Source organism: Cheilinus undulatus, linkage group 24 (genome assembly GCF_018320785.1).
Source record: "Cheilinus undulatus linkage group 24, ASM1832078v1, whole genome shotgun sequence".
Lineage (NCBI taxonomy): Eukaryota > Metazoa > Chordata > Actinopteri > Labriformes > Labridae > Cheilinus > Cheilinus undulatus.
Genome location: NC_054888.1, coordinates 4,028,762 through 4,051,784, shown reverse-complemented (window position 1 = coordinate 4,051,784; position 23,023 = coordinate 4,028,762). Strand labels below are relative to the sequence as shown.

Genomic DNA, 23,023 nt, shown 5'->3' with positions numbered 1-23,023 from the left:
AAAACTTCATATTTTGTATGGCCTCCTTTGGCCACAGCTTGCATTCTTGCTGCCATTGTTTTTATGGACTTTTTCACACTCTTTTGTTATTGAGTTCCAAATAGTTTCTAGCTGTTCTCACAGACTTGCTTTAGATGAAACTTTAGTGCCATTAATCTTTGAATCTACTAAATCCCAAATTTGTTCAATAGGATTCAAATCCGGACTTTGACTTGGCCAGTCCATCAGTTCCAGTACTCCAGATTCCTTTTTCTTGCTCAAATAGTCTCTGCACAACTTTGAAGTATGCTTGGGGTCGTTGTCTTGTTGTTAAATGAACCCACGACCAATCAGATTCAATCCAGAAGGGATTCCATGATGCACTAAGATGTTGTGGTAGACGTTCTTGTTCATGATACTGTCCATTTTCACTAATTTGCCTACGCTGTATCAACAAATGGAAGCGCATACCATAATGGAATCTCCACCATGTTTCACGGTGGGTGCAATGCATCTGGCATCAAAACGTTCTCCAGCTTTTCTGCAGACATAAACACGACCATGCTGACCCAAGAGTTCAAACTTGGACTGGTCCATCTAGAGTACCTTCTTCCAGTCATCAACAGTCCAGTGTTTGTGCTCCCTGGCAAATCTGAGACGTTTCTGGATGTTTGCAGGTCTCAATAATGACTTCTTAGCAGCTATTCTTCACTTTAAGCCTTGTTCTGACAGTCGTCTGCTTATGGTCATTCTGGAGACTTTCTCAGACTCTGGTCTAGAAGCATTCATCTCTGCCTGAAGATCAGCAGTGCTCTTCCTTCTGTCTGTAGTACTTCAAATCTTGAGGTGTCTGACATCTGCTTCAGGTAACTTTGGTTTCCTGCCTCTTCCTTGGCGCATTTTCTAAGTACAAGTCTCGGCAATTGATTCCAAAGCATACTTGACCACACTGTGAGAACACTTTATGTCTTTCCCTCTTTGTCCCAGAGACCATCCAGCATCATAAAGTGCTTTAATGCGGGCTCTTTCATTTTCAGTCAGCTCTCCACTTTTTACCATTTTGAACAGGAATGAGGAATTTTGAACTGAATTCACCTTTTTAGACCCAAATTTGAGCCGGCTCACTGGGCTTCTCTGAGAAGTCAGAAGTGAATCAAGCATAACATTCAACCACTAAAACTCATTTTTCTCTTCAGGAATGCAAGTAAATAACTATAATTTGACATATTAATCAAGAAATATTAATGTGCTTTACTTTTTTCTTTTTTTTGTAAATCAGTACATTTGAAAATTTATGGATAACAATAATAATTATATTTTAGCATTAAAAATATCAAATATCCTTCTTTTCTCCCTTCCTTCCTTCCTTCCTTCCTGCCTTCCTTCTTGCTTCCTGCCTTCCTTCCTTGCTTCTTATCTTCACCCTTCCTTTCTGCCTTCCTTCCTTTCTTCCTGCCTTCCTTCCTTTCTTCCTTCCTTCCATCCTTCATTCCTTCCTATCTGCCTTCGTTTCTGCCCTCTTGCCTTCTTTTCTTCCTTCCTTCCTTCCACCCTTCCTTACTGCCTTCCTTTCTCCCCCCTTCCTTCTTGTCTTCCTGCTTTCCTTCCATCCTATCTTCTTTCCTTCCTTCCTTCCTTCCTTCCTGCCTTCCTTCCTTCATTCATTCCTTCTTTCCTTCCTGCCTTCCTGCCTTCCTTCTTGTCTTCCTGCCTTCCTTCCTTCCTGCCTTCCTTGCTTCTTTTCTTCCCCCTTCCTTTCTTTCTGCCTTCCTTCCTTTCTTCCTGCCTTCCTTCCTTCCTTCCTGCCTGCTCTGCTGAACAGAAGCTGTAATTTCTCACAATAAAGAATATTCCAAAAACAGAAACATTGCTTTTGAATGCACGTATTTTATATAGTATTTTATACATTTTCATTTTAAATCAGCTGATAATGGACTTATCATATCCGTGTTGCTTTTTTGCATCGTGTTTTCTTTTCCATGTTTTGTCTTTTGTTTAGTACACCACAGGCTGTACCAGCTATCACAGGTAGTTAAACTACACTAGATGGAATTAACTGTAAGCTTCACTGCTTTCAGTTAAAATAATAAATAAAGGAAATATAAATCAGGACCTTTATGTCTATTTTGGCCTAATGAACTGCACCCACACTGAACCATGATCCCTGAGCTGTTCCGCCCTAATTATCACTAAAACATCTGGTAGGAGAGGGGTCTCAAGTCCAGAACAACTCCAGGGACATTTCGTTATTTTAATTTGGGGATTTAAAGAAGAATTTTTAAAATGGCACCATTGTTACTTGGAGCTATTGTGAGGTAAAACTTGACAAATTTAGTAGTCAAAGCTTGGTTTTGTACTTTATATGTGCAATCTGCGTTCTGTCATTCCTGCTCAGGCAGTCCAGATAATCCATGTCTTTTTTTATCTCTACATCTTTCCCAGGAAATCCAAGCTTGCATATGTTTCCCCCCTATATTTCTGTGTATGATATAACTACAAGGAATGTCAGATCCCATGAGCAGCTGGTATTGAAATTTGAGATATTTCCCAGCAGCTCATGGATTTATTAGAGGTATCAATTAAAAAAGAAAGAAATCATATTTTTATAAAGTTAAATAAAGCTCTACATCAGTCAAAAACATGAGTCTATATTTAAAGTAACTTCCTTTTTGGAGATATTTCTTTAGGATAAACTCACATACCATCTGGCTGTTTGTGCCTTTAGATTTTAACCCAGCCTGAATCCGTCTGGCTTCCCAGCCGCCTTATCTCTTATCCCCCTAAAACACATCCATGCTGGAGCTGCTGATGTGTTGATAGCATGGGAATAGCTTCTTAGGACTTTGAATAGGCTCTGTTCTAGCAACCTGTAGTTTAAGGGGCAGTGAAAGGGATTGGTGTAATTGGGCTGCATGCACACGCCCACACACGCTCGCTACAGGTGCCCGAAGAAAAGCAAACGACACCCTGAAGAAAGAAAGGAAGGGAGAAAAATGGTCTCTGCACATTTCTGCTGCAGCCCTCAGCCTCTTCATGGTTTCTTTCTGTTCTCAGCACCTTTCTGTCCCTCCCATTTTCCCTCCATTTCTCCATTGTTTGATTTTGTTCCCTCTGTCTGCCTCGATCCCTTTCACTCAGATCAGAGCAGAGGATATTATGGGGTTTCTAACACCCTCTCCCTTGGCAACAGGCTCTTTCTGGCTGTGATTGACAGGCGGTGAGGTTTTAGGTGCGCTAATGTAGGGCAGGCAGAGGCTTAGCTCGGAGACCAGATAGCATCGCTCACCGCCTTTAGTATGCCACGCCGGCTTTACTCACACACACACACAGAGCGTGGCACATTTCACTCATGGCTTGGGGCTTGTGAGGCCGTGAAAAAGGGAGAGGGTGGAGGCTCTGGGGGCCGATGGCTCATGTGTGGGCTCAGAAACACACACAGATAAACCAGGCTCACACCCACCAGGAAAATCTTTGTGGAAATCACGTTGCATCCCTGGGGAGGGAAGCTCGAGAAGGGAACAATATCTCTCAGGTTCTTCTCTCTCTCTCTTTCTCCCCCCCCCGCCTCCACCTTCCTCCCATCTTCTTCCTCTGCCTCCCTTCATCAGGCACCGTTCGGCCTGCTCACACGTGAAATTAAAGGCAGAGTCTGTCTAATCCGGCTCGGAGAGAAGCTTCTCCCGGCGGCTCAGAGGATGAGCCAGGCAACAGACCCCCACCCTCAGAGGAAAACAGGCTCTTAAAGTGAAGTTAATGTGGTGGAAGAGGCTAAAAATGCTGGCCAGGTTCAACAGGACAAGAGAGGGGAGAACTTCAGAGAGAAAAGGGGCAAATAGATCAAAAGGTCATGAAAATAACATGTTTAATCTGCTTTTTCTAGGTGCTGAGGGTCTGGGCTTCACCGTCGTCACCAGGGACTCCTCGGTCCACGGGCCGGGCCCAATCCTAGTGAAGAACATCCTGCCTCGTGGCGCCGCAATCAAAGATGGTCGCCTGCAGCCTGGTGATCGCATCCTAGAGGTAAGACAGCCTGTGGATCTCCATTTCTTGACTCCAGTAGCTAAAACCAGGGACTTAGTTATTTACAGTAGGAGCAAACTGAGCTTCCCTGGTGGCTGAGCTGAGTATCTGCATCCACGTTTAGGACTTTTATTTTATCAGACATAATCAAGGAGCTCAATTTGTCCATGCAATATTAATTATTTTGAACAGATATCTTTGTTGCGGCAAGACTGAGCTTTTGGTACATTTCTACCTTCATCAGTATCATCATCATCATCAGAACAGCACCAGATGATACCAGTTTTACCTATCACATCAAGATAATCTTGTTCAAGGGAAAATAAGGATGACAGAGCCACTTTGATATTTCTCACTTTTTGTGAATTAAAGTCAGGAATACCAATCCAATGTACACTATATTGCCAAAAGTATTCGCTCACCTGCTTTGACTCACATATGAACTTAAGTGACATCCCATTCTTAATCCATAGGGTTTAATATGATGTCGGTCCACCCTTTGCAGCTATAACAGCTTCAACTCTTCTGGGAAGGCTTTCCACAAGGTTTAGGAGTGTGTTTATGGGAATTTTTGACCATTCTTCCAGAAGCGCATTTGTGAGGTCACACACTGATGTTGGACGAGAAGGCCTGGCTCTCAGTCTCCGCTCTAATTCACCCCAAAGGTGTTCTGTGGGGTTGAGGTCAGGACTCTGTGCAGGCCAGTCAAGTTGATCCACACCAAAATCCCTCATCCATGTCTTTATGGACCTTGCTTTGTGCACTGGTGCACAGTCATGTTGGAGCAGGAAGGGGCCATCCCCAAACTGTTCCCACAAAGTTGGGAGCATGGAATTGTCCAAATATGCTGAAGTATTCAGAGTTTCTTTCACTGGAACTAAGGGGCCAAGCCCAGCTCCTGAAAAACAACACCACACCATAATCCCCCCTCCACCAAACTTTGCACTTGGCACAGTGCAGTCAGACAAGTTCTCCTGGCAACTGCCAAACCCAGACTAGTCCACCAGATTGCCAGGTGGAGAAGCGTGATGAATCACGCTTCTCCACCTGGCAATCTGGTGGAGAAGCGTGATTCATCACTCCAGGGAACGCGTCTCCACTGCTCTAGAGTCCAGTGCTGGCATGCTTTACACCACTGCATCTGATGCTTTGCATTGCACATGGTAATGTATGGCTTGGATGCAGCTGCATGGCCATGGAAACCCATCCCATGAAGCTCTCTACCGCTGTTTTTGGGCTAATCTGAAGGCCACATGAAGTTTGGAGGTCTGTAGTGATTGACTCTGCAGAAGGTTGGCCACCTCTGCGCCCTATGCGCCTCAGAATCCGCTGACCCCGCTTCGTCATTTTACGTGGCCTACCACTTCATGGCTGAGTTGCTGTTGTTCCCAAGGGCTTCCACTTTGTTATAATACCACTGACAGTTGACTGTGGAATATTTAGGAGCCAGGAAATTTCACCACTGGACTTGTTGCACAGGTGGCATCCTATCACAGTACCACGCTGGAATTCACTGAGCTCCTGAGAGCGAGCCATTCTTTCACAGATGTTTGTAGAAACAGTCTGCATGCCTACGTGCTTGATTTTATACATCTGTGGACATGGAAGTGGTTGGAACACCTGATTTCAATTATTCGGATGGGTGAGTGAATTCTTTTGGCAATATAGTGTAGGTAAAGATATGCTTAGATACTGAAAATGCTTAAACAGAAAAGATGACAGAATAACAGTGAGTCAAAATGTTTGTTTACAGAGTTAGCAAGACAACCAAAAGTGGAAATTAAAATTAGATGACAGTACAAGAGTCCCGTCCATAATCGTTTTAGTTTCAGACGTTGCTGCAGAACTTCAAATAAAAATGGACCACAGGCTATAGCTGGCCCCCAGGCCATAGTTTGGACACCCCTGGTCTTGTTATTCAGAGAACATTAAAAGACATCCATCAGTAGCAAAAAGAAAAAAAGCATGCTTACTAAAGAACCGCTTCACCTTGGCAGTTTTTTTTGTGTCAGTCATTCATAAAGACCAACAGCATTTCAGCAAATATCACCTGTTCTGTCATTAGCCTCATAGCATTATTGCCTTTTTTTGCCTAAATTGGGATATTTGCCTAACTCTATCCTCCTTACGCTGCTGATTCATTGTGCCTCATTGCCTCAGCCAATCAGAGAGTTTGTTACAGTCCATAATCACTATGCCTAAGTCATCCTGATTATTTTCTAGTAAGTCACTTTAATTTGTTATGTAGTCCTCATTGCGGCTTTTCTTTTTTTAAGAAAAATATTTACGCATCTGGTAGAACTTAATGTTACAGTATAAATAAAGAAAAATCCTGTGTGTTTGCCAAAATATGTTTTTTCTTTTTTTCTTAAAAAATGACTGAGGCAATTCTGCTGAGGCTGACGATAATACCTGGAGACAAAGACGTCTGTGTCTTCTATGTAACGTTAAATATTTAAATTGTTAATCACAGGGCAAACAAATTCTTGGAGAGTTTGAGAGCTGGCATCTGTCCCATGTGTTTAGACATGCAAACATGATTCTGTAGGGTTATACAGGTTGACTGGCATTGACTTAAATGACTCACATCCTGTCATAAGCTAAACTTGGCACTTTCCGTTAGGGAGGATAACCCCAGAGGCTAAAATTTAAGCCTGTTAGCCAAGGTAAATACAGGATCCTGGAGATCTGTGGTAAACATGCACTGTGCCCCTAGAGCACTGATACTCAACCTGTGGCTCTGGAGCCAAATGTGGCTCTTTTATGTCTAAATATTTTAAATTTTAACATTTTAAATTTTTAAATATTATTCCCCAAGAAAACCTTAAAAAGATAAACTTTTTTGCCCTTTTTCACAATTTTTTGACACTTTTATCCCATTTTTAACCATTTAAGCAACGTTTTGTCATTAAATACCACTTTTTCCTATATTTTGTCCATATTTTCCACTTTTTTTCAACTTTTTACTATTTTTTTGCCATTTTTTTTTCCAAATTTTTGCCACTTTTATCCCATTTTTGCCCATTTTAGCTGCCTTTTGCCATTAGATATCATTTTTCCCTACTTTCTTGCCCACTTTTGAAACTTTTTTGCCACTTTTATACCTTTTTTTTTTGCCTTTTTTCAAATTTTTTCTCCCCAATTTCACCCATTAAATACCACTTTTACCACTTTTTCCTTGTTTTTGTCCATTTGAACCACTTCTTTTTGCCACTCCTTTCCAAATTTTGCCCTTTTCACCTTTTTTTGGCCACTCTTTGACGATTTAAGCTGCCTTTTGCCAATAAATACCACTTTTTTTGCCCATTTTTGCCACTTCTTTTTGCCACTTTTATCCTATTTTTGCCATTTTTCACCACTTTTCACCCATTTTAGCAACTTTTGCCATTATATACCACTTGTTTCCTCTTTTTTTGCCCGTCTTTGCAATTTTTTTGCCACTTTTATCCAATTTTTGCCATTTTTCACTACTTTTTACCCATTTCAGCTACTTTTGCCATTAAATACTACCTTTTTTAGCCCATTATTGCCACTCGGGGGTCAGTTGTGATTGTACCACCCCCGGGCCAGAGTCTATAAAGACAACCAGGGGAGATGAGCAACATTTCTTTGGGTCTGTAGGTCTGTAGTTCACAACTGTCATTGTAGGCGAAAAGCCCAACTACTATACCATGAAGCTACATGACATAAACAGATAGAAGAGCTACATAGCTGCAAAGAAGATGGTTGTTGTGGACCTTGTCTATGAGAGTGTTGGAGGCAGGGAAGCTAGCCAAAAGTGCACAATCACACAAGTGAAAAAGTCCCCTTAAAGGTCATGATAAAGGCTGGAATCTTGTAAGGTTTTTCCTAAAATAACATGGCTGGCAACAAACAAACCCAAATTATCATAACAAGAATGGGGCAGAAGTGTTGTTTTCTGCCGTTTCTGAGGAATCGATCCCTCAAAGTGTCTAAGCGTCTTAAGTGTCTTCCTCTACAAGCGTGTTACTGAAGCGCTGCCAGTGGATTACGCACTTTGCTTTAATCTACTCCCCTGTGCGTTTGTTTTTTTTCCTTCTGTTGTGTGCGTAGGTGAATGGAGTCGACATGACAGGGCGCAGCCAGGAGGAGCTGGTGGCCATGCTGCGTAGCACCAAGCAGGGAGAGAGCGTGAGCGTGGTGGTGGCACGGCAGGAGGACATCTTCCTGCCTCGGGAACTGGTAAGAGAGTGTGAACATGTAAAACACAAAAAGCTCACAGTGTCTCTATGCGTCGTCTTTGCTCTGTTAGCTTCTCTTCATTCAGCAACGTCACTTTTTCTGTTTTGCATAATCCAAAATTACTGAAAACTTCTGCAAAATGTCAAAATTATACAAAAACATCTGCAGCATTTCTGCATTTCAAAGTTTTTCATGCCCAAAGTGCTAACATCTCAAATATTAGTGTATCAAAAGTACTGAGGCATTTGATGCTTTAACAGCTGAGCCGTTTTGTTCTGTTTCAAACCAATTTTGGTAATCTTTGTTCAAAAACCTCAACATACTTCCTTGTCCCTCTTGTGCCCATGAACACCACACACTGATGCACAGAACAAACAGACCCACAGCACGCTCCGGCCCTTCCTGTCCCGCTTCAGTTTGTTGACACAGCAATGCACGAGGAAGTCACACACAAGCCCCAGCAGCCCCGCAGGAAACGCACTAGCATGTCAGCTCATGTCGACACGCCGCGGGTGTTAAGTGACCGTTTACCTGTGGCCGCTCGCAAGGTCACGAGTCGATGTAAAGGCTGTGGAATGGCGGACATTTGAACAATAAACACTCCCTCTAAAACCCACAGACGGAGCCAGGTGGCCTTGTGAAAGTCATCTGCTCTCTCTAAATGATGTTTTTGTTCTCTCCCCTCTGTCCTCTGCGGTTATTCTGATTATTCCCTCTCCGTTACTTCAAAGAGCTGTAAAAGAGACACGCTGGGCCTTTGTAGTGACTGATGCATATTCACACCTAGAGTTCTGCTGCAGACACTCCTTAACACAGAGTCCTTGATAGAAACTTGTGCACACAGTCTTTAAACAGCCAAGTTACTGCTTCCTAAAATAGTTTGCCCTCATTAATGGCCCAGCAGTCTTGGCATAACAAGTGCTTTTTGAAGAGGCTCTACAGTCTTCATCTAACACTTGCTTGTATTTGTGCATTAGAGACTTAAAGAGGAGGAGGAGGAGGAGGGAGGCAGAGTGAGAGAGAGCCTTCACTCCTGTCTCTATCAGGCTGTTGAAGTAGTCGGTGCCCTCGTGAGATCTGGCCCCTTATCTGCAGCACAGTCCTCAAACCTCAAAGACGGTTTGATGTCCCCTAAGCACACACAGACATGCACTCACATATTTACAGACAACGGCACACAGGCACTCAAGAGTGATCAAATTCAGATGTGCAGACCCTCACAACGTGATGCATTACATAAACACACAAATGCAGAAATGCCATGAAAAAGAGTTTTGGTGAATGATAAGGACAGTCAACCTGCAACATACATTTAAGGGGAAAATGCTGCAGATTTAGACAGGATGCAAGTCAATAACATGCAGAAATCAAGAAAACTAAAGTCAACAGTCTGCAACATTTTGCAACATGTTGCAAAAGACCAATAGAAGCTGACTAAACTGCCAAAATGCTGCAAATTTAAAGATTATAACAAGTCAGAAAACAAATACTGAAAACAGCATCTCCATTATTCAAGCCAGTGTAAGCACTCCCAGCCTGTAGGGGGCGACAAGCCAAACATTTGAGTAATAACTAGAGTGTTCTAATACTTTTTAGATAATTTTCAGTAGTTATGTGTTTTAAAATGATACAATCTGTGCTATTTAAATGATCAGTAATATCTAAAAAGTATCAAAGCTTTAAAAAATTCTCCGATCTCTCAAATGATAACATTTTTAAACCACAATCAGTGTAAGATTTTCTACAGTTTATAATATTAAACTCATTTATGCCATAAATTCCACCATTTTGCTTTTAAAACTGTTTTTGTCTCACTTCTTATTTCTGTACTGTTTTACTCTAAGGTTAATTGACTTCCTGCTGGGATAAAAACCTGCTTTATTTGGAAAGATGATAAGGGATATGAGATAATTTGAATATAACGATATGAACTTGTATGGGTTTAATGTGAAAATAGGATTTTTAAAAGCTATAGCTGTAGATGAACTTTGACTTGTCCACTGAGCTGTCTGTTTTTTGGTTTAAAAGGAGACATTAAGGAGCCGTAGTGGACTTCTTTTATATCACTGTGGCTGCAGGAAGTGTGCTGACGAATGATGAAGGGGTTATTTGAAGTTGAAGGGGTCAGAAGGAACTGATGGCTCTGCAGGGCGAGGAAAGTAGTCATGATGATTTGAGGAAGAAGTAGTCCTACATTAGGGAGAACAAAGATAAGCAAAAAATTCAGAGGTGAAACTGAACAATCAGGCAGAGACTGGAGTGAAGAGCCAGGTTTATACACATGTGGACAGACTGTTGGTGCCTCTCTGTTTCAGAATGGTCAGCCAGACTTTGCTTTTGAATTGTGGTTCAACAGAATTGGCCTGGGTGGTAATATTTTGTTGCACGACCTTTGAGGCAATCACTGCAATCAACCTCAACATCACATGCATTATCCAGATGAAAACCTAAGTTTGCCCATGAATATGTTCAGTGTCAGGTCTTAGTTAGGGGCAGGATTTCCACATTTAAACATCACTGTCAGTTGATAAGAAAATATCTTTAATAAACTTAAAAGAGAAGTTGTTGTTGTTGTTCTCTGTTTGTTATAAAAGCCTTGATAAATAATCCCATTTAATGGTCTGACATCCTTTCTAGATCTGTTTTGCTACCTGGTGCAGTTGCCTGTTATGTAGATGAATTAAACCCAACATTATTTCAGTTGTCCCAACATTTTGCTCCCCTGAAACAATCTAACCCTCTGGATATAGTGAACACACTGTCAATAAAAGGCTGACCGCAGACATTTGGATTTTAGATCCCACAGACCAAGCTGTGAGGTTTTGACCCAGCAGACTCTAGACCAGTGTTACTTAACCCTGATCAATCAAAGAGCCAAGCTGTTGAAAAATACATTTGCAAGAGCCACAATCTAAGAGGTGAAAAGTGGCAATTAAAATAAGTTAAATGTGGTAAAAGTGTTCAAAAAGCGGAATACTCAAGGAGAAAAGTGGCAAAAATGTGTGGGAAGTGACTATATAATGAATGATAATGAAAGGGCCAAAAAGGTCACAAAAAACGAGTGAAAAAAAACTAACTGGGCAAAAATCAAATAAAAAGTGGGAACAATGAGCAAGAAGTAGCATTTAATTGCAATAGGGAGCTTAAATGTCCAAGAAGTGGCAAAAAGGAGCAAAAAATTGCAAAAGGGGAGAAAAGTGACAAAAGGAAGTGGCAAAAATGAGCTTAAAGCGGCAAAAATGGGAGATAAGCGGCAAAAAAAATGAATTGCAGGTGGCAAAAATGGTCCAAACGTTGCAAAAACACGGTGAAAAAAATGAGTGAAAGTGACTAACATAAGCAAAAATCAGAATAAAGGTGGGCAAAATGTGGAAAAAAGCATCAAAGAGTGGCAAAATGTGAAATTGGTGATATTTCATTGCAAAAGGCTGCTTAAATGGGCAAAAAGGAGCAAAAAATTGCAGACAGGTGGATAAAAGTGTCAAAAAGAAGTGGTAAAAATGGGCTTAAAGGGGCAAACACTAGGAGAAAAGTGGCAAAACAGGGCAGAAAGTGGCAAAAATTGGTGAAAAGTGGCAAAAAAAAAAAGAGTTACAGGTGGCAAAAATGGTCCACAAGTGGCAAAAACATGGAGAAGAAAAATGAGTGAAAAGTGACTAAAATGGGCAAAAATCAGAAAAAGGCAGTAAAAATGGGCAAAATGCATTAAAGAGTGGCAAAATGGGAAATTAGGGGCATTTAATTGCAGCTTAAATGGGCGAGAAGTGGCAAAAAAGGTGCAAAAAAATTGCAAACAGCTGGATAAAAATGTCAAAAAAGGGGTAAAAGCAGTAAAAATGGAATCAAAGTAGCAAAAATTGCAAATAAGGACAATGGAAATATGCAGGCAACAATAGAGGTTGACAATTAAAGCCTACTGTGTAAGTGTGGAATCAAAACTGATCAATGTGACTTGCAAAGGATAATTTCTGAGGTCATATGTTACTTTTAAAGGTTTTCTGAGGGAATTATATTTCAAATGAAGACATAAAAGAGCAACAAATCATCATAAATGAGCCGCACGTTGAGTATCACAAAACAGAAGACGGATGCAGCAACACATCTTTTTGTTTTTACACACATCTGTACCTTTTAAAAACAGAACTTCACTCTCCTCTAAAAAACAAAAGAAGGATTTTGTTCCTCCATTTTCAGTCTCTCTCCTTCCTTGCTTGTTTTTAATTGCCTCACTCTTTCTCCTGCTGAGCTCAAGTAGTGAATTGTGGAAATTTATGTGCAACACTAGCAAAGAACATCTCCCTACGATTAAGTCGCACAAAAGATGTAATGATGATTGAGACGCATTAAACCAACGTGGCCATCTGCCCATCCTTAAATTTTAGTGTGTAGGTGTCTGTCTGTTTGTCTGCGTGGTTGCACATGAATATTTATGACTGTTTTTATCATGTAAAAGCTGCCTTTATGCATCCACAGGAGCAGGCTTGTATTTGTTAAAAATAACCATCAGATGCAGATCAGCAATTCATTATCGCAGTCTTACATGCAGGAGCTGCTGAGTTTAATTGGCTGAAAAACAATTCAGAGTTTTCCTCCAGTAACCTCGCTGTTGCTGCCACAGATAATTAATCCACAATATCAGTTCATTGAATAAATCAAGGTTTAACGTGCTCCTCTACATGTTTGGCTTATCCTTATATCAATAAACAGAATCAGGTTAAATTTCTAATGAAATGATCAGTAAGAAAGGCTTGATTATGTGCTTGAAATCACTTTGTATATGACTGTGCCTGCAGGTGGTGCAGTAGGAAAGCCCTGCCTGTCTCTTCCCGGGGGTTAAAACCCGAAAAAGCCTCTCCTTAACTTGATTTACTGAAGAAAAGTTTGCTCAAATTTCTTTATTCATCCTTGAAAAGTCATAAATAGGTGTGGGGATTAAGAAAAACCTGTTTAAAGTGGCTTGATTCAGCTCAGAAACCATGTATTTTTAGCTCTGGTTGTTACAAACGTGGGTAAGGGCCATGACAAAGACTCCAGGGAAAATATCAGTCAAAGCTGTGTGGAGGGATGAAGAAAGGAAGATCATTACTCACTGGGTCGCGTCCTTGTATCCAAAATAATTAAATTTAACGTCTGACTGAACCTGAAAGTGACACTGAAATAAGTCCTGAAAAGTTGGCTGTCATAGCTGAACAGGAGAGTGTTCAGAAAATTCAGGCACTTTTGCTCTTTAAGGATAAAGTGTGAGCACCATTTCACTGATCCAGGCAAAAAAGGTAAAACCCCTTCTATCATCATAACACACCAAATACATGCCTAACCTCAAACCATGGCAGTTCATGATGTACATGTCTTAATTAACCACAACTTTACCCACTGTCCTTGATGGCTGAAATATTTACTAACTCACTCCTGTAAATCAGTGGTTCTCAACCTTGGGGTCAAGACCCCCTTGGGGGTCACGAGACACTGAGAGGGGTCTCCAGATGCCTTAAAAAAACTATGCACATTTTTTAAATCACACTGTTGCCACTTTACACCAATTATACCAAATGTTAACCCTTTTTCATCACCAATTTTAACTTATTTTTTGCCACTTAAAACCCATTTTAGTCCAATTTAAACCCTGTCCACTTCTTTTTCTGCTTGTTTTTGTAACTTATAAACCTATTTTTTCCATTTTCAGCCTATTGTTGCCTCTGTTGACCGATCATTGCCTCTATCAACCACTTTTTATACCCCTTTTTTGCCCTTTTAAGCCACAGTTAATCCATGTTTGCCAGTTTATATCCATTTTTCATCCCGTTCCACATAATTTCCACTTTGTACTTTAAAGCCATTTCAGCCACTTTTTAATTCCTTTTTAGCAATTTTTGTATCTGTTTTTGCCACTTTAACCTATTTTTGGTTATGTTTTGCCACTTTAACCTATTTATGTTCTTTACAAATCCAATTTCACCACCTCTTCCACCGTTTTTTGCCATTATTAACCAATTTTAGCCTTTTTAACCCATTTTAATTATGTTTTTAACATAAATCATATTATTTAAAGATTATTGAATTGAATAAATAAAGATATTTGTTTCTTTGATAAGAGTGGTTATTATTTAGGTCAAATTTCAAATATGGTTTTCACAGCTTAACTCCACAATGGACCATGGTTTTGTTGACCTCCATGGGCCCCCAGTTTGGCTTGGTCCCAGAAACCACCCCCTTCATCCCTCCTTATAGACAGCCTTGTCTGCACATGACTTTTCTAGAATGTTCATGGCTGTGCTCAACCACCTTCAGGTACAGTAGGGGTCCCCGGTCTCTGGCACCTTTATTTTTGGGGATCACAGGCTGAAAAGGTTGAGAACCCCTGCTCTAAATCAGAGATATGTTTCTCACTGGAAAAGGCATCCTAAACATACTGCTGAAGTAACAAAGGCGTTTCTTTCGGCTAAAAACTGCGACTTTTAGGACTATCGTCTCCTTTAAAGACTCTTGACTTGGCTGTTTATGCCAAAGAGGAAAGCGCAAATGAGCAGAACAGTGTACTCTTATATTGTCTAACCTCCAGTTTCCACTTACAGTGACCGCACCGCGATCCACTGGCGAATCGTACTGCGGAGCAAATCTTCCCCTCTCTAGACTTGCAGGTCCACAGCCGGTGCTCCAGACCGGCAGCAGCGCGTGCCTGGAGCGCCACTTTGCTTTGTTCAAGATACGCTGCAGGTGTATTTTCAGCGCCAAACATGATAGTACTTACCAAATTTAAGAGCAGTGCATTAAAAACTAATCTAGATACCTACATCTCATCTAAACTGGTGGAAGGAGGACCCAGCTAGCCAACTTTGCCATCCCAAGAGTTCTGCAGCTAGATGGCTGATAATGATGGATGATAATTAGTGATAAAGGAGGGAGTCTGGGATCTTGTGCATGCAGAGTTAGGCTCTTCAAAGCAGAGAAATACGGATACTTGACTAAAGGACACTCAAAGAACAGAGGTCAGCTCAGCTGAACAGAAGCAGCAACTGTGGGGATTTTCTGAAGGGACACTCGGGCAGAGACGACGCAGCAGTTTGATCCAAGGTCAAGGCTGGTGGTTTCTGTTCTACAAGATTTATACCCTATTCCCAGCATTCACACAGTCTTTTTCATCCCTCTCATACAAGTAAAGTCAGAGGAACTAGCTGAACCGATGACTGATTAGTTTCAATAGAGCGGGTGTTGATGTTCATGAGCCGCGCGTGGTTCTGTGAAAGCGCTCTGAAGGCAGCGCTGTGAGGCAGAGCAGTCTCATTCAGCCAAAGGAGCAACAATAAAGGCTGTGAATTAGCCACATTATTAGGGCACAAAGGAAGGACGATTTTCTAGCCCATCTCCTGCTTTCTCTGAGTAATTAAAAAGTGATAACTTCTAATCACGCTTTAATTCCTGTCAGCGTTTCTGCGTCTCCACAGCCCTCTGCACTTTTGTTATTTCACAGGGCCTCGTTGTGTTCACAGATTCTTTGTCGTGTGGAGTTTTTGTTGGTTTTAGTGAGTTTGGATGCAGAATTATGAGTTTGCCAAGGACAGGATGTAGGGTCAATCTGCACATGTGCGACCCTCGAACCTCAGCCACTCCACAGGAAGAGGGTCGGCAGACAGAGATGGACTTTGCTTTGTTTCTGTTGCCTCTCCTTGACTTTTTTCCTCTTTCTGTCACTCTAAAGCTCCTCTTCCACTTTCCCATTATCCTCCCTCCCCCTCCAACACACCAGAGTTATCCTTCTATCAGTCATTTCACTTCCCTTTCTCTTCGTTACGAGGTAAAGGTGTAAAGCGGCGAAGATGCAGACATTAAGGCGATTAATTGGCAGCTCTGTCGCCGCTGCCGAGCACGCTGAGATCTCATCTTAATTGAATGTCGCTCTCACCGCTAATCCCACCGCTTTGAAACCCCCCATTTAGAAATCCTCCTGGACAAAAGCCTCTGTGTAATCGCTGTGTATCAACCCCCCCTCTGCCACATTCGCCGCCCACCCTGGGGTAGGAAAAAGCGTCTTTTTGTCTCCTCATTTGGGTGTTGAAGAGGGTGGTCTCTCTCCTGGCTAAAAGCGTGTTAAAGAACCACTGCTGAAGGCTAATATTGGGGGGAGGAGGGGTCCCAGAGTGGAGCCATGGGGTCTCAGACACCCCGGGGACACATTCTGCCCCTAAGGTAAGGGCATTAGAGGGGATATTGGAGTGTGTGCATGCTGTGGACCACCGCTGAGATCCACTTTGTTATGTAAATAGATCAGAAAACGAAAAGATAAACAAGTTGACATGGTGAGACTTTGCTGTTTCATAACTCCATCATCCTCCTCGTCTTTGATGGAGCCACCTTCACCTCCTGTGTGTTGTTGCAGCTCCATCACAGAGGTATTTAAAACCTCCCAGGTTGCCACCTGAGTCTTCTCAATTGTCTCTCAAGCAGGAAGTGGTGGATTGTCTTTGTAATTCCTCCGGTTTTGAGTTACGGCGCTCTGAAACACCTTGTTGATAAAAATAATCCGTGACTCAACATCTGAGGTTATACTGAAATAGAAATGGCTCCCATGACTTTCCAGGAATGATTTCTGCTTCGTTTTCTTGTTCTCATCACATCAAGAAACCAAACATAAGCCACGGCTGGATGATGATCATCAGAAGCTGAGATCATGCTGCTACATACGTGTACATGAGGTGTTTGGGCAGTATAGAGCAGTGGTTCTCAATATGGGGGTCCAAGACACTGAGAGGGGGTCTCCAGATGCCCTAAAAAACTAAGAATATTTTCTAAATATCACTGTTGCCACTTAACACCAATTTTGTCACTTTTTTTTTTACCTTTTTCATAATTTTTTCCCACCAATTTTAATACCTTTTTTTTTTGCCATTTTTCACTTGTTTTTGTCCATTTTAAACCGTTTCCACCACTTTTTTCTGCCTGTTTTTGCCACTTCTGAACCAATTTTTGCCATCTAAGCTTAATGCTGCCTCAGTTGACCCATTATTGCTACCGTCAACCACTTTTTATGCCCATTTTTTCCCATTTAATGACATTTCCCTTTTTGATATGCCCATTTTTGCTCGTTTAACCAATTTCCCGGCTCCCCAGTCTCTGGTACCTTGGGTTTGGGGGTTGCAGGCTGAAAAGGTTGAGGATCACTGGTAAAGAAGACTGTTTGGTCAGGTTTTAGTTCCCGCTACGATTTTAACTCTCCATGATCATGAAAACACGAGGTCACTGTGCCACATGCCTTGTTTTGTCCATAGATTTAGTCATGCTTTCATTTCCCCAGCACCCACATAAAGTCATTCAAATCTTACAAATAATACATGAAATTTGAGCTCAGCCCACGGCCTGCTCTTTCACCTCCAATATTTATGCCTCAGTGCTGGAGAGTGCCAAAACTAGAGCCGTTATGTTTTAGTGTTGTCCACCTGGGCCATTCTAGTGAACACGATATCCCAAGAACCCTTTGGAGAATTTCTTCAAACTTTGGCCAAATTTTTTTTTTTAAGATGCACTGACCAGCTAGTTTATAGAAGAAACAAATGATGCCAGCCTGTATCTAAAGTTCTGTCAACCCTTAGCAACCCGTGTCTGCTCATCCTCTAATTCAGTGGTTCTCAGCCTTGGGGTTGGGACCCTCTTAGGATTCACGAGACACCCTGAGGGGATCACAGAATGCCTTAAAAAAACAAAGAGTATTTTTTAATTGACACTGTTGCCACTTCACACCAATTTTGCCTAATGTCACCCCCTTTTCAACACTTTTAACTCCAATTTTGTCAATTTTCGAACATTTTTGCCACTTAAAACGCACTTTTGTCCTTTTTAAACCATTTTCCAACATTTTTTTTCCTGCCTGTTTTTGCCACTTCAAATGCAATTCTTGCCACTTTCTGCCTTTTGTTGCCTCTGTTGACCCATTATTGCCTCTATCAATCACTTTTTACAACCATTTTAGCCCATTTAACCACATTTAACCCATTATTGCTAGTTTATATCAAATTTTCATCCCATTCCACCTAATTTCCATCATTTTTTGCACTTAAAAGCCCTTTCAGCCACTTTTCAATCCCCTCTTACCACTTTTTGTGCCCATTTTTGCCACTTTAACCCAAATATATCCTTCAGATATCTTATTTCATCACTTTTTCCCCTATTTTTGTCATTATTAACCAATTGTAGCAATTGTTAACCCATTTTGATTATGTTTTTTTCATAATGAATGAATAAATAAAGGTATTTGTTTCTTTGATAAGAGTGGTTATTTTATAAGGTTAAGTATGAAATATAGATATCACAGCTTAACTTCACAATGGACCATGGTTTTTCTAACCTCCATCGGCCCCCAGTTTGTCTGGGTCCCAGAGACCTCCCCCTTTTCCCACCTTTTGGACAGCCTTGTATGAACTATTCTTGAATGTGCATGGCTTTGTTCAACCACCTTCAGGTACAGTGGGGGTCACCGGTCTCTGGCACCTTGATTCAGGGGTTGCCTGCTGAAAAGGTTGAGAACCTTTGCTCTAATTAATACTCACTCAGTCATCTTCAGTTCAAAATGAAAGCGGTGACTAAATCCAGTGGGTCGGCTCATTTCCCTTTGAATATCTTGACTCTGATGCAGACACCTTCACTGGAGCTCTGACTCATACTCTGGAGCAGAGTAACCCTTCTCGGCCTGAAGGCTTTAACAGGCTGTTGTTTTAATTAAGCACCTCGACGAAGCAGCGCCGGGCGCCGCTGACAGAGGGAGACAGAATTTGAGGGGATGAGGGATCATAGCGTCGTTGAAAGTGTGAGTTCCCACAACATTATACCGGAGGACATTTTGACTCCCACTTCCTTCAGTGCTGTGCCAAGATGAGAGAGGAAACGTGAACATGGATTTCTTGATTCACTGGCGGGTGAGGAGCCTGATGTAAGCCCCGGCAATCCTGGTACAGGTCCACGGATCTTTAAAGCTATGACAACTGGTATGGTTGGTATAGACATATTCCTCTAGGCCTACATGACATGATTATAATCTGGGATGTGCAGACAAAAAAACCCACAGCTTTAAGTGCATGTAAGCTATCCCATTATACCCATATACTTTAGTTTACATGGACTAAATCTCTTTTTTAAAGAGTTTGTGGGCCTAGATGCCAGTTTAACATCTCTTACAATAAGCTGTGGTGTTCGTATTACATACATAATTTAAAAATTGCTACAATGGATTAATAATGGCAAAAAATGGTGGAAAAGATGGTGAAACTGGATTTTAAAAGTAGCAGAAATGGGTTAGAGGTGGCAAAAATTAGATAAAATTGTCAAAAAAGGCAAAAAATGGGTTAAAGTGGCAAAAATGGGCATAAATAGTGGTGAAAGGGAGTTAAAAAGTGGCTGAAATGGCTTTTAATGGCAAAAATGGGTTGAAATTTGGTGAAATGTGATGAAAAATTGATAAAAAGTGGCAAAAAAGGTTAACTGAGAAAGGAAAAACAGGCAGAAATTGGTTAAACGAGCAAAATTGGGCATATCAAATGGTGGGATGTTAAAATGGGAAAAAATGGGTGTAAAAAGGGGTTAATAGTGGCAGTAAAGGGTGAACAGAGGCAGCATTAGGCTTAAGTGGCAAGAACTGCTTCAGAAGTGGCAAAAATGAGCAGAAAAAAAGTGGTGGGAATAGTTTAAAACTGACAAAAATAGGTGTTAAATGGTAACAATGTGTTAAAAATGGTGGGGAAAATGATGAAACTGGGTAAAAAATTTGACATAATTGGTGTAAAGTGGCAACAGTGTAATTTAAAAAAATATTCTTAGTTTTTTAGGGCATCTAGAGACCCCCTATCAGTGTCTGGCGACCCCCAAGTGAATGCACACATTCACTAAACACATGGGATTCAAGAAAGTTGAACGGGATTTGGCTTCAAGATGAAAATACAGGGAGGAGGTGACATGGACAAGCAGTGATTATGAGGTGCACAAATGTTACGCTGCAAAAATCTGAATTTTTCTGCGTTAGGCAGAGTTTTCCCATCATTCCCTTGGGCAGTGTTTATATGTGTTTACTTGTGTTTGGTTGTTGCCTGTTGTACAAAGATCACTGCTGTAACTCCATCCGTATGATGTTAAACACTTCTGCACCATGAGTGTAGTTAATCACTGAGTTGGTTACTTCCTGCCTGTGGTAGCGGTCGGTCTGTTTAAAGATGGAGTGCAGACTCTCACCTCAGGAGTCAGTCTAGCTCTGCATCTTGCTCTTTGCTCCATCCTTGATAGAAGACACCTGACTTAGACACAGTTGTTAAGTGGCAGAGGGAATCTTTATCAAGTATGTGAAGTGCTTCCCATTGTGTAAAAACCTCATATTTTCACACAAAGTGAAGTTTTGTAACATATTATTCTATTAAGAGGACACTTGAAAAATTAACACTTCAAGAGAGTTAAAATAGCAACACTTTCCAAAGTGTTCATGTAACTCAGAACTTCTGAGGATTATATTCTTTAACACTATGCGAGTCAAATTAACAGGGTAAATCTAAGAGGAAGTACAAACACAAGCAGAGATCAAATGATGTAGACATCAGCAGTAAAACATATCATCAGCATGAAACCTCTTACCATCGTTGTCTACACTGTCGTCACTAACATGTATAGCACCAAGTTACCAAGTGTTGAGTCATTCACAAAGTGTTTGGAACTATTTATTTTAGAAGAGTTCTCACATTATCTCAGATATTTCCAGCAGCGTTCACAGCCAGATTAACTCTTAATTCTTGTAATGTTAATGGGACGTCTTGTTTTTTGTTGCTGTCAAACCGCTGGATTTCATGTCAGAGACAGCTACATAATGAAGTAGGAACTGGCACTGAAGGCTGCTGTTCTGTTGCTGTATCTCAGTCATGTTTTGTGCTTCTGACTTGTGATGGATTATTCTATGCCATTGTTTTTTTTAGTTTACATGCCCGAGCTCACCCCAGTAAAGTTATGGCCTAACCCTAACCCACAAAACCAGACCACTGCTCAGTCATGTTTACTTCTGCCCACCTCTGTGTCTCCTCTGTTCATTAAAACTGCACTCATTACCCCTAAAATACACCAGATACATCTCTGCTCCATCATGGTTGCGCTGCAGTTTGACTATGTGTCCTGCTTTCCAGGGCCATTGTTCTGAACTTCAGGAGTAGGATGAATTTGCTTTGATTGTCTCTGTTTTGTCCTCATGTAGATTTTTCTGCTTCTACTGTGGGTTAGTAACACTCTTTTTGCTCCTCTCACCTGTTGGCTACAGGCCCCATTTAGACTTTTCATCGATGTAGTGAAAGGAAACACAGTCTGCCATGAGTCTGGCGTCAACACGGGTTATTTTATTCTGAAATTTAACCCGATATTTTAATGTGTTGTTGGCAACACTTCCTGCCCATTGGATCTGCTCCGTGCTGAATTTATGCACAGGGCTCTGACGTCCTGCAGACATAGAAGTCCAGCATATTTGCTGCAGAGGGCTCCGGACCGCAGGAGCTCTGCTGGAGGAGAGATGCAGAGCAGTGGAGCTGGTGAAAGCACTCTCATTGAATATAACTAAAACCTGTATTTTAAGGGTTACAGTGTTTTTGCTAAATGGTGAACTGACATTTTGGTTTCATGGCTAAATGTCACATAATGAAGGAGAAAAGCTGTTAAAAGTGCCCTCCTTTGTTTCCAATGCAAGCCATTCCAGTATACTTTGTAGGTCAGTCATAGCATCTGCTAGAAATGCCACTTTTAACAGCTTTTCTCCCTCTGTGTGTGGATTTCATCCAAAGCAATTATCCTCAACTCAAAACAAGAAGTAACTGGAGAAATTCAGGAAAAGTGGGTTTGCTCTACTTGTCATCTTTTGTTTTTAATAAGGTTGAGAGCCCCCTAGTGGTGGAATTTATATACTGTGCACTTTTATGAGAGAAAAAGCGATGTTTAGCTTCATGTAAACTTGGCATGTTTTTATTTTTTCCATTACTGATGTACAGCACAGATTCTGTCAACCAATCAGCGGACAGCAGAGAGACCAGCTCCACTCTTTAGGGTCAGATAGGCATGCTTGGTAACCCATTAGAGGGATGCCACAAAGTAGGATGTATGGATCTGTTATTTTTTTACAGAAATGCAAATAACTGAGCACCATATTACACCAAGCTGAACCAGACAGCTTGGTGTAATTGAAGCTTTGGTTGTGAAGTGCATGGACGTCTTTGGGATCTGTTGATTGCACATTTCAAAGGAAATTTCACCGTCAGCACTAATTCCTGCAAAATTGTCTTTAATATCTCTTGAATCATAGTGGGGTTTTGTCTTCATATATATACACACACACACACACACACACACACATATATATATATATATATATATATATATATATATATATATATATGTATATATATATCCTGAAATAAATCAATTCTCTGCTCTTGAGGAGTAGCAAAAAGAGCCAGAAAATAAAGAATGTGTGAATCCTTGCATCTCAGCCTCTTAACCCTCTTCAAAGAAGAATCAGGCTTTGGAGTGAGGTGTTGCGGAGGCCCCTCTTCTCTCTGGGTGACTGATCCTGGCATTTTTGTCCCTCCTGCTCTCCATTTTACCGTTGTCTAATGACACGCATTTTGCTTTTTCTCTCCTGTCGCCTTTTGTCTCCCTCCTCCATCTTCTTCCGATGCCACGGTTGCCACTGCCACGGTCATTTTCTCCACATTAGATGGCAGTGGGTGGGTGAGAGATGGAGATGGGGACCTGTGGAAGGGGAAGAGGAGGGAGACATACAGTGAGATTGAGAGACTAGGGTGAAATGTAAAGAGCAAGG

General features: G+C 41.3%; 1 protein-coding gene across 2 annotated transcripts in view; it reads left to right on the top strand.

The window, feature by feature from the left end:
* pard3ba (par-3 family cell polarity regulator beta a) overlaps nucleotides 1-23,023 on the top strand; it is a 364,154-nt gene that overhangs the window by 110,158 nt on the left and 230,973 nt on the right. For both annotated transcript variants that reach the window (XM_041781937.1, XM_041781936.1), the window contains 2 exons: nucleotides 3,860-3,999; nucleotides 8,074-8,202. In XM_041781937.1, coding sequence (XP_041637871.1) covers nucleotides 3,860-3,999; nucleotides 8,074-8,202 — 269 coding nt within the window. The remainder of the gene's footprint in view (nucleotides 1-3,859; nucleotides 4,000-8,073; nucleotides 8,203-23,023) is intronic.